Below are 12,853 nucleotides of genomic sequence, written 5' to 3'. Positions count from 1 at the left end.
CAACAATATGACATTATACACTGGTAATATTATACTGTACATGTTAAATAAATGTTTGTTTGACTGTTTCCATGTTTATATTCACTTTACCTTATGAAGAGTCGTTGCTGGCTTGAGGGAGCCGATCAGGAGGGAGGGAGGAGAGGGCTTATGGGGAGGAGGGAGACACCACCTCTGGGTCAGGCGGGCTCGCTCTCTTTGGGAATTTAACCCCACTAGGACCGGGTTGTGGTTCAATATCACTAGCACGTCTCTTCCCACCCTGTCCACTGATCATATCGCGTGTCACTTGCTGTTGTCTTCGTTTGAGGATGTCCCTAAATCGAGACAGCACATTGTCATTAAACAGGTTCACGCACCGTGTTGTCACCGCCTTATCAGGGTGATGCTTTTCCGCAAATGCTGTCACCTTTTCGAACATGCCCAGCACGTCCCTAATCTCACTAGATGGGATAGCATCCTCGCAGACCTCCTCCTCCCCCGATGAGAGCTCCTGTACCTCCTGTTGCACCAGCTCTTTCTGCAGTTCCAGGAGTTCCTCGGTGGTCAGTTCATCACTGTGCTCCTCCACCAACTCCTGCACATCAGCGGCATCCACCTCCAGACCCAGTGTGTGTCCCAGAGCGACAATATCATCCACTAAAAGAGCCTCCGGGTCATCCACAGGTGCAGGACCGAAACCTTCGAAGTCTCGCTCAGGGACACCCTCAGGCCACAGGTTTCGCCATGCAGAGTGTAGGGTTCTCCGTGACACCCCTTCCCAGGCCTTATCTATCAAACGCAAGGCCCCCATGATATTGAACTGCTCCTTCCAGAATTGTCTGAGGGTCAGCTCTGTGGTGTCAATCACATGAACACATCTCTCCAACAAGGCCTTCATATAGAGCTTCTTAAAGTTAGCAATGACCTGCTGATCCATGGGTTGGAGGAGTGGCGTGGTGTTTGGAGGAAGAAACTTGATGGTGATAAACTGATTTTCAGGGAACAGATCATCTTGCAGTTGGCGAGGATGCGCAGGTGCATTATCGAGCACAAGCAAGGCCTTGAGTGGTAACTGCTTGTCGACGAGATAATTTCTCACTGTGGGGCCAAAAACGTCATTTACCCACTCACTAAAGAAGATCTGCGTGACCCAGGACCTCTTGTTCGACCTCCACATCACATTCAGCCGTGTCTTGTGAACCTTAAACGCCTTGAACACTCGTGGATTTTCTGAGTGATAGCCGAGCAGCGGCTTGACCTTGCAATCGCCACTTGCATTGGCGCAGAGCACGAGAGTAAGGCGATCCTTCATCGGTTTGTGGCCAGGCAATGATTGTTCCTCTTGCGTGATGTAGGTCCTCTTCATCAGTTTTTTCCAAAAAAGGCTGGTCTCGTCACAATTGAAAACTTGTTGTGGCAGAAACTGCTCCTGATCAACAAATTTCTGGAACTCTGGCACAAAAGCCTCAGCAGCACCTTTATCAGAGCTGGCAGCCTCCCCATGTCGCACAACACTGTATACCACTCCTTTTCTTAAAGTTCTCAAACCAGCCACGGCTTGCCCTAAATACGTCCTCATCTTCAGACGACGCACCTGGTATCTTCCTGACAAGGTCCACATACAGCATCCTAGCCTTAGCGCAAACGATAGCTTCAGAGACACAATCGCCATGCAATTGTCGTTCATTCATCCACACCAGCAGTAGCCGTTCCACATCTTCCAGGAGTTTTGGACGTTTGCTGGTGAGCTTGCTAACTCCTTTGGCCACGTCAAGCGTCTTATATTTATCCTTGCCCTTCAGTATAGTGGATATTGTTGAGGGAGCCCTGCCATACTCCCTGGCAAGATCAACCACACGAATACCACGCTCGTGCTTTGCTATGATCTCTTTCTTCACTTCCACAGTGATTGCCTCTTTCTTCCCCTTGCAAACTCCTGCTTTCGCAGGCTGCTTTTTGGACGACATCGTGCGTTCAGAATTGTAGTCACAAAACCACAAAAAAAAAAACACGAATATCAGAATTGTGTGTGGAGCGATACAGACGGATACTGGTCGTGTGAGACACCAATACAACACTGTAGACAGTGGCGGCATGACCCCACCATGTGGTGTTGACGTTACACAAACGAGCGTTCGTCATAAGGGACGATTTCTCGCCGATCGGGCCAGTCGTTACCCAAAATATTCGCCCTGTGGGGCGATCGTTATGCAAGGTACCACTGTATATGGAGCAATACTTGGCAAATGGAATTTAAATTAATGTGAATAAATGCCATGTTATGGAATGTGGAATTGGAGAACATAGACCCCACACAACCTATAAATTATGTGAGAAATCTTTAAAGAATTCTGACAAAGAAAGGGATCTAGGGGTGGTTCTAGATAGAAAACTGTCACCTGAGGACCACATTAAGAATATTGTGCGAGGAGCCTATGCTACACTTTCTAACCTCAGAATTGCTTTTAAATACATGGATGGCGAAATACTAAAGAAATTGTTCACGACTTTTATTAGACCAAAGCTGGAATATGCAGCGGTTGTGTGGTGCCCATATCTTAAGAAACACATCAACAAACTGGAAAAGGTGCAAAGACATGCTACTAAGTGCTCCCAGAACTGAAGGGCAAGAGCTACGAGGAGAGGTTAGAGGCATTAAATATGCAAAAACTAGAAGATAGTAGAAAAAGAGGCGATATGATCACTACGTTCAAAATAGTAACAGGAATCGATAAAATTGATAGGGAAGAATTCCTGAGACCCGGAACTTCAAGAACAAGAGGTCATAGATTTAAACTAACGAAACAAAGCTGCCGGAGAAATATACGAAAGTTCACTTTTGTAAACAGAGTGGTAGACGGTTGGAACAAGTTAGGTAAGAGGGTGGTGGAGGCCAAAACTGTCAATAATTTCAAAACGTTATATGACAAAGAGTACTGGGAAGACGGGACACCACAAGCGTAGCTCTCCTGTAACTACACTTAGGTAATTACACTCAGTACTTCTGAAGCAAGTGATAATCAAAGCAGCAGTCCATGGTACACAGCCCGGCTTTGCACTCAATGCAACTGGTACACACAGATTTTCGCTTCATGTTTCTTCGTTGTGTGCTTGCAAACAATGCACTCACACCTTTTTCTTTGGTTCCTGTAGGTGGTATGTAGTCAAGCTTGTGAAGTGTAAGGTACTCTTGAAAAGATGTAGGAAAAAACAGTGACAAAATTCTAACCTGGTACAAAATAATGACGAACTTTTTTGTCTGATATCACTGAACACTTTTTGCACTTAACTAAGTCGATAATTTCTATCAACATTTGCAATGTTTTCAAAGTATAGGCACTGTTGAAATATTAGAAACCTGTCTCGTGACATGTACTTGTTGAGCACTGGGCTTGGAACAGTGCTATCTTTGTTCCAATAATCCTGTATTACCTGTACGTGTTTCATGGAATGTTTCATAAGCAGACACAGAGCTAAGAACACGTACAATTGAGCCACAGTGGTGTCCTTCCATCGTGTCATACGTGAAGCAGGTAATAAGCCACCTGCAATAAGTTGCAGTTGCTATGCATACCTGTTGGTTTTGTCAACAAGATGTTGCAAGAATGGCTCTCTTAACATAAGCTATAAAATATTCACTTGCAATAATATCTTCACTGGTATATGGGAAAATGGGTGCAACACTAACATCAGTATCATCAAATTGTGGTTTGTGTGTTACAAAATCATAACGGTTCTCCCTTGCGAATTCACCTGTACTCCTTGTACTGGCACCACCTCGACTGGCATACTGTACACTCCTTGTCGAGTATATGTAGTTCTCTCGGAAACTCAACAAGGGTGTCCCTAGGCTGCTGTCATCGTGTAGCCAAGAGGTATCTCACAAATATCTTGTTGGGAGTTTTCGTATAAACACCATTTAATGCAGGCAGGGCATTTTCAAAGCTCATGAAATCCTTGATAAATTCATAAAGAATATGTGATACACTGTTCACCAAAGTTCTGTGTTTGTTGGGAGCATTTTCTCTACACGCAGCAAGGAAGTTGTGTTTGTCAGGAGCATTTTCCCTACACGCAGCAAGGAAGTTGTGTTTGTCAGGAGCATTTTCCCTACACGCAGCAAGGAAGTTGTTTGTCGGTAGCATTTTCCCTGCACGCAGCAAGGAAGTTGTGTTTGTCAGGAGCATTTTCCCTACACGCAGCAAGGAAGTTGTGTTTGTCAGGAGCATTTTCCCTACACGCAGCAAGGAAGTTGTTTGTCGGTAGCATTTTCCCTGCACGCAGCAAGGAAGTTGTGTTTGTCGAGAGCATTTTTCCTACACGCAGCAAGGAAGTTGTGTTTGTTGGGAGCATTTTTCCTACACGCAGCAAGGAAGTTGTTTGTCCAGAGCATGTTCCCTACACGCAGCAAGGAAGTTGTTTGTCGAGAGCATGTTCCCTACACGCAGCAAGGAAGTTGTTTGTCGGTAGCATTTTTCCTACACGCAGCAAAGAAGTTGTGTTTGTCGAGAGCATTTTTCCTACACGCAGCAAAGAAGTTGTGTTTGTTGGGAGCATTTTCTCTACACGCAGCAAGGAAGTTGTGTTTGTCGAGAGCATGTTCCCAACACGCAGCAAGGAAGTTGTGTTTGTCGGGAGCATGTTCCCTACACGCAGCAAGGAAGTTGTGTTTGTCGGGAGCATGTTCCCTGCACGCAGCAAGGAAGTTGTGTTTGTCGGGAGCATGTTCCCTGCACGCAGCAAGGAAGTTGTGTTTGTCGGGAGCATGTTCCCTACACGCAGCAAGGAAGTTGTGTTTGTCGGGAGCATGTTCCCTACACGCAGCAAGGAAGTTGTGTTTGTCGGGAGCATGTTCCCTACACGCAGCAAGGAAGTTGTGTTTGTCGGGAGCATGTTCCCTACACGCAGCAAGGAAGTTGTGTTTGTCGGGAGCATGTTCCCTACACGCAGCAAGGAAGTTGTGTTTGTCGGGAGCATGTTCCCTACACGCAGCAAGGAAGTTTTCAAAATGGGATGCCAGTGCTTTCACTCCTTGGCTGGTGTAGATGAGTTAATCAATACCCAGACAAGTGGTCCTTAGTAGCTGGTTTATGGTACTGAATGAACTGAATGGTGATAAATGATATATTGTACTTGAATCCAGTTTTCCAGCTTTATTCAACTTGGTTCCCTACATGTCATCTGAATGAACACAAAGCGAAGGTATCAGAAGAGAATTACAAATCATCACAGTAATGAATCCTATAACAAGAACACAATCATAATTTTATGAATGAGATATTTAGAAATATCACCAAACTCAAAAAGACATTAAAATGTAGACAATGTAATGTATATGTAAAAATATCTTGGTAATTCTTGTCCCCACCTGGCTCGGGCAACCTTTACCGGGAGGTTTCCCCATGAATATTCATGAATCTTGATGTCATCCTGAGATTTCTTTTCTTCACCGTGGCCAAAGTAAGGCACAATTTTTTTTTTTTTTGTGATCAGCAAACATATTTTAACAACATATGAAAGAAAACCCATTCTTCGGATTTTTTTCTTTCACGCCAGGGCGCTGTCATCTATAAACGGGTACAGTGCAGGGGTAAATTTCTCCTGTCAAGCTTGTAACTTTGACCTCTTTCCAACAAACTATACCCTGTTGTAAAAAATTAATCTTTCTTTTCTAATCTTCATTTTCCTTGTCAAATTTTATCAATTTATCTTCATGAATCTTTAGCAAATCTTCCATTTCCTTGCTTGTTTCTTGAGAGCAAGAAATTATTATCCTGTGTCTATTGAGTTACTGCTCTGTCTGCCATTTTATTTGTTTACATTTGTCTGTCCCCTGTGTTGGCCCCTAGCTTTTTATTTCTCATGATTTGTATTGCTCAATATTATTCACACTCCAACTTCTTCTATTGACCTTCATATATTTATGATAAACTGGGACACCATATACACACTCCACTGCATCACCACCAGTTAGGTAATGAAATAATTCCTAGAGCTTGTGTGTGTGTCTCCTGGTGCATTGCTATCCTGGTAGTGTTTGCGTAATTACCTAAGTGTAGTTAAAGGATGAGAGCTATGCTCGTGGTGTTCCATCTTCCTAATAATCTTCGTTACTGATGCTTTGAAACTAGTGATGGCTTTGGCATCTGCCACCTTCTCGCTTGTTCCAACCATATAAGACTATTTGCAAAAGAGAACTTTCTTATATTTTTTGGCACCTTTGTTTTCTTGGCTTGAATCTATGACCTCTTGTTCTTGAAGTTGCAAGTTTCTATAGTTCCTCTTTCTAATTTTGATATCACGTCACCCATTTTCCTTCTATCGTCTAGCTTTGGCATATTTAACATCTGTGGCTTCTCCTCATAGCTCTTGTTTTCCAATTCTGGTAGCCATTTAGTAGCATGCCTTTGCCCCTTTGTAGTTTAATGATGTTTCTTGCGATGTGACACTATGCAATACAACTGCAGGGGTATTTCATATTCCAATTTTTGTCTCACAAAAGCTTATTCTGAATTTTAAAAGTGTAGCATAATCTCTTTTCACAATGCCCTTCATGTGGTCTTCAGGTAGCAGCTTACTGAGCAACACTCTAGGTCTCTCTCCATATCAGAGGGTTTAATATTTTTCACATAATTTCACAAAGGGAGACCTGTTTTTCCTCTTCTGTATTCCATTATATGACATTTGTTTAGATTGAATTCCATCTGCCATGTGTTACTCCACTCGTTTTATCCATATCATTTTGAAGGGCAGTTAAGTCATTAAAGTCCCTGATTTTTGCCCCCTAGTAATTTTGCATCATCTGCAAACATGTTTATGTACAGTAACTGTGTATTCCCTCTGGTATGTCATTTATGTAGATAATAAACATTACCTGTGCAAGAAGTGAACCCTGGCGGTACTGTGCTAGTGACATTTCTTCAGTGTGTTTGAGTTTGTATGTAAATGTGTCATTTGAACACTGACAGAAGTATATTAACATCATTGCATATCAGTTACTTTTAGCCTGCAAGGTATATTTTAGTTTGCATGTGCTTGTTATTAGAGATGTATTTAAGTAGTATTTTAACTTTTGTAATGTAGTACTATGTCTAACATGAAAGATCAGTTAAATTTCACGTGAATTGCTTATCATAAATAATGAAAACGGTAGTTTGAATATAATTTGCATCATTGTAATTAGTAAGCTTGAATGAATTGCTGGCATATTTACAATCCACAGTTGGTAAACTGTATTGAGTAAGTGAAGTTGTTTTGGTCTACTAGAGATTAATGAAGCAAGCAAGGTTGGTGCTCTTAATATTATATTCCCTGCTCACACAACAGGCCTCTTTATTTACCATCACAGCCACTCTCTCTCTCTCTCTTTCAGACTCATGCGGAACTTGGCGTTAAATCTACGAAATGGAAGCTAATATTGCTTCAAAATTTTAATGCACCCAGTGGTACAATGTGATCAAAAGGAAATGGTTGTTAATTGAATTAAGGTTTCTGAATGTGTAAGAAGGATGCGTGCCTTATATTTTGGAGCAATATCACTTCCTGCGTTCACTACAGTATTCTCCCACAGACCAGGGCTCTAGTGAGGTGGTGTTGTTGTTGTCTCACATTGAGACATTATGCTTCAGCGTTTTTGGCACAATTATGGATACGTAGTATGTGACTTCGTGAAGTCATGTGCATAGTATTCTTTACAGAATCTTTAGCATAGAACTTTGATGTTCAGGTTTTAAACTTTTATTGCAATCATATCCAAGCAGGAGAGTTCTTGTAGACAATATTATAAATTACTCATGTCAGGTAAGATGAGCCCTGTTGTGTAGTAACAGTAGATAATAAAATTTTGGAGCACCAGACTTGCATTTTTCCTCTCCATTGAATCAGAAGGAAAAGCTACTTTAGAGGGGTGAAGGGGCCATGCATGTAAAGTACTGTAATGTTGTCTTAATGCTGCAAAGCAAAACAAAAAGTGTCATTTCTAATTACATCATTATTCCCAAGAAAGAAAATAAAATTATAATTTCCTCCAAATTTGTTAGTTCTATTTTATGAAGTTAAATAGCTTTGGTGTTGAGTAGTATACTTGTTGAGTAGTATACTTGTTGAGTAGTATACTTGTTGAGTAGTTTTACTGATGCATCTTGCTTGACACTTGTAGATACCTTCTAATTACCTTTCCAGCATCATGGCTAGCTATTAATGAGGAGGAATAAACAACCTCTTGAAGTGACGTAGTACTGTACATATGCAAACTGAACTATAAGACTATAAGATATTTAGTAATGAAAGAGAGTGAAACATGGATCATAATTCAGAATGTAGCTACCACATGGTATGTAATACTGTACTGGATAAATACATGCTTTGAATTTAGCAACAATGCTTATCAATCATACTGCTTAAATATGAGTTAGGGCACATGAACTTCCAATAAATTTGTTAATTTATAAGTAATTAGTAGACAACCAAACCTATTGTGTGATTAGCATCTAGCAATGGTCCTATTGGTTCCACCCTGGTGGTGTAACAGTGACTATGTTGGTTCTGGCCTGGTGGTGTAACAGTGACTATGTTGGTTCCACCCTGGTGGTGTAACAGTGACTATGTTGGTTCTGGCCTGGTGGTGTAACAATAAAAGTTCTCTATGAAGGTGGGCTGATCACAAAGAAATCCCAATGGTGTTATATATCAATGAGAAAATCATTTTGGAACAATGGGGTGACTTGAGCCAGCATTGTGGTGATTCCCAGACACCTACCTGCCTTAACCCACTCAGCCATGATAGGACAAACGCCTATCAATGAGGAGGCTGGTCCCAAACCTGCACCCAGAAATAACACCACACGAGACCAGAAGGCATGGCAAGATGTGCAGGATACCCTCGTTGAAAAGCAGAAGTGCAATAGGCACTCTGAGAGAGAATTCTATCAACGTCAGAGGCCCAAGGTTGTTCAATACACTTCCACTACACATAAGGTGCATAACTGGCCGACCCCTCACAGTGTTCAAGAGAGAACTTGATAAACACCTCCAAAGGGCACATGATCAACCAGGCTGTGATTCATGCGTCGGGCTGCGAGCAGCTGCATCCAACAGCCTGGTTAACCAGTCCAGCCACGAGGAGACCTGGTCAAGGACCGGACCACAGGAATGTTATGCCCCGGTATGATCGCAAGGTAAGGGAGGCCACCTACACTCTGGGTAATGGTGTTCACACTACAGTACTGAATACACAGAGTATCTCAAGTTGAAGTGGAAAAATTACTCGAGGCTAGGAAGAAATAAAGAAGTTGGATCAGATGGAGTTTCACCTTGGGTGTTGCAAGAATGTGCAACTGAGCTGAGCATTCCATTCCAATTAATATTTCCAATATGCTTGTGCACAAGAATCTTAACAGATATGTGGAAAAAGGCAAACATAGTTCCAACTCATAAAAATGGTAGCCAAGAAGTCCCTCTTAAACATAGACCTGTATCATTAACAAGCGTGGTAGTTAAAATACTAGGAAAATTTAAAAAAAACAAAAACAAATGGGTAGAACACCTGGAGAGTAATGACTTAATAATGGAGAGACAGTATGGTTTTGGAATAGGAAGATTTTTTAAACACTATTACCTAGTTTTTATGATGGAGCCACAGAGATTCTACAGGAAAGTTGGGTTGACTGTGTCTATTTGGACTTATAAAAGACTTTTTGACAGTCCCACAAAAGATGGTATTTTGGAAACTGGAACATGCTAGAGGGGTGACAGGGAGACTTCTGACATGGATGAAAAAATGTCTAATTGTGACAGACAGATGAGGGCAGTAATCAGAGCCAATGTATCTGACTGGAGGAGTGTTACCAGCAGAGTACCACAGGGTTCAGTTCTTGCACAAGTAATGTTCGTCTTCATAAACGATCTACCAGACGGAATACAGGATTATATGAACACATTTGTGGATGATGGTAAGATACTGGGGAAGATAAGAAATGCAGATGATTATCATGCTCTTCAAATTGATCTATATAAAATAAGTGCTTGGAGTGACATGTGGCTAATGGAATTCAGTGTGAATAAATGCCATGTTATGGAATGTGGAATCGGAGAAAATAGACCCCCCCACAACTTACAAATTTCAGTGGTACCCTCATTTATGAATTTAATCCGTTCCCAGAGATGGTTTGTCAACAGAAAATTCGTAAACCAAAACAAATTACTCATAAGAAATAGTGTAAATTGAATTAATCCGTTCCACATTCCCCAAAATATTAACTTCATAATACATTTTATATATAATACCACTCATATTTTGTACTATAGTACAGTATATCTTACCTTTACTGAGGTCTCTTGTTGGCGTATGAAAGATGACGAGGGAAGGGGAGTCCCCCTTCCATTATAACATCAGGTAGTGATGCCATTTATAGGGTACTCTCTCTCCTACGTTTTGCAGGCATACCACTAGGACCTGGTTGTGGCTTACTGCTTGCTTTTCTTATTAAGAAACTGTCTATAGACATTTGTTTTTCCCTATGCCTCACAACACTATGAATACCAATTCTTTTTCTAAATTTCTTAAACCATCCCCTGCTTGCCTTCAATGCTTTCATATCTGCATTACTCGTTCCAGGGGGTTTTCTTTATAAGATCTTCATGCAGTAGCCTTGCTTTTTTCACAAATGATGGCCTCTGAAATGCTTTCAGAGACCCATGGCATGATATATAATAAAAACTTTTATGTTCAAGAACCAAAAAAAAATGAAATTCTTCACAACGAATTCAAGCGAAATCGTCACTAGGTGGGAGACACTGGTAAACTGAACCACACCATGTGCTCGGTCGGCCCATATGTATATCAACAAACTCGGTAGGTGAGGCAAAGCTCATGTACCGAGCTGAATTTTACACACAAACTGAGCTTGTAAACCAAAAAATTCGTAAAGAGGGGCATTCGTCAACTGAAGTTCCACTGTATGTGAAAAGGAATTTAAGAAATCTAATAAAGAACTAGACTTGGGGGGGGGGGGTTGGATAGTAAACTGTCACCAGAGGAAAAAACACAGAACCTTGCGAGAGAAGCCTATGCATTGCTTTCCAGCTTCAGGGGCTATTTTACAGGAACTATGAGAGTTGTTGTAGGGTATTCATAATTTATTATCCTGATACATGTGAAAGGTGCTGCAACTAGGCCAAGTTTCAGCATCTCAGCCTAAATAGAGGAGAAAAAAAAAAAAATTAGACAATTTTTCAACAATGTTCAATTGCTTTCACAGCCCACAATTGTGAACCAAAATCATTTCTATGACACTCAGCTATGACCTTATTATATAATAAAGATTTGCACCAAGAATTTTTATCCCAGATGTATTTAGTGCAATAATACAGATTTTTAAAGTTTCCCAAAAACGTATGCAACAAAATGAAGTTTATCATTATTTATAAAATCAATAAATCTACATAGATAAGAAAAGCTACATGTTTTTTTAGAGGCATAAACTCTACATATAATGTGCAAGTTTCATGTAAATTGAATAATAAATAAAGGCTGTGAAGGCAGATCTAGTTGTAAAAGTTGGAGTGGCGTAGCGGGCCGCGACAAGTTACTCTACTCGCGGCTGAGAGGCCGCCACAATCTTCACTGTGTGACAATGCGTGATTTACGCATTGCGGCCAGCTCGTACCTTCTATGGAGAGCTCGCATGCATCTAGCTTTCAATGCTTTTCTCTTGTTCGTTTGGTACGTCATATTGCAGTACAAATAGCAAAAATAGCATGAGTTCTGGGAGATATTGTGAGAGCGCGTCAACGATACATCCACTTGCTGAGGGACACACACAGTGACTGACTGCTAAGCCACGAACCCCACCCTCTCCCTAACACGAGACTGTTGCCAATGAGTGAGTTTATATTCGTTTTATGCATAACATGTTATTTTCAACGCTATTACGAAATATTAGACTTCTACAACGTAAGACACAATACCCCGCGACGCACCCAGGCCGCGAGGACCGGATTCACAAAAGTTGCAGTGGGAAATTTGACTCTAATTACGTTATTTTTCAAGATAACATAAAACGGTTTGCACCACAGTGTTGCCAGAACGTTGTAGTATTTTTCGTAATTTTTCATAAATATTCCATTTTTCTTCGGATTTTCGGGTACTTGGCCCCTTCAGGCTTGCTTTTAATTACTGTACATAGATGGTGAAATACTAAAGAAAATGTTCATGATTTTTATGAGACCAAAACTGGAATATGCAGCATTTGTATGGTGCCCATATCTCAAGAAGCACATAAATAAACTGGAAAAGGTGCAAAGGCATGCAATAAAATGGCTTCCGGAACTGAAAAACGAGATATGAGATGCTAGAGGCGTTATATATGCCAAAACTAGACGATAGAAGAAAAAGAGGCGATGTGATCACCACTTACAAAATAATGACAGGAATCCACCAAATTGACAAAGAGGAATTCCTGAAACCAACAACTTCAAGAACAAGAGGACACAGATTCAAGCTAAGGAAACAAAGGTGCCAAAAAAAAATAAAGTTTTCTTTTGCAAACAGAGTGGTAGATGGTTGGGAACAAGTTAAGTAAAAAGTAGGTTGAGGCCAAAACTGTCAGTAGTTTCAAATTAAAAAATTTAAATAATTTTGTTTTCCTTTCACACGGGGGGGGGGGGGGCATATCTTCCATGGTTTTAGAGAAGACACTACAGCAGCCTTATGAAGTACTTTAACTTCTCGGTACGTTGTGAAAAGTGTGTAATCTCCAGTAAAAAGTAATACTGTATCTCCAGTCTGATACATTTCAAAGGAAATGTATCGGAGTGGAGAAATGTCAATAGCAAAATACAAAAAGATTCAGTTCTCTTGCCAATTATGTTC

The 12,853-nt window shown here is 41.0% G+C and overlaps 1 protein-coding gene across 11 annotated transcripts in view; it reads left to right on the top strand.

Moving 5' to 3' along the window:
* The window catches only part of Art4 (arginine methyltransferase 4), a 227,514-nt gene that overhangs the window by 164,878 nt on the left and 49,783 nt on the right, over positions 1–12,853 (top strand). For 4 of the 11 annotated variants that reach the window (XM_069302684.1, XM_069302682.1, XM_069302681.1 and 1 more), the window contains one exon: positions 7,355–7,836. The exons of the other annotated variants lie outside the window; for them this stretch is intronic. In XM_069302684.1, the coding sequence (XP_069158785.1) occupies positions 7,355–7,377 (23 nt within the window). In that variant the 3' untranslated portion in view covers positions 7,378–7,836. Of the gene's footprint in view, positions 1–7,354; positions 7,837–12,853 lie in introns of those variants that run through there. 11 annotated transcript variants of the gene reach the window in all.

The sequence above is a fragment of the Procambarus clarkii genome, chromosome 48, assembly GCF_040958095.1.
Source record: "Procambarus clarkii isolate CNS0578487 chromosome 48, FALCON_Pclarkii_2.0, whole genome shotgun sequence".
Lineage (NCBI taxonomy): Eukaryota > Metazoa > Arthropoda > Malacostraca > Decapoda > Cambaridae > Procambarus > Procambarus clarkii.
The sequence above is the reverse complement of the archived record's forward strand: the minus strand, read 5'-3'. Positions and strand labels throughout refer to the sequence as shown.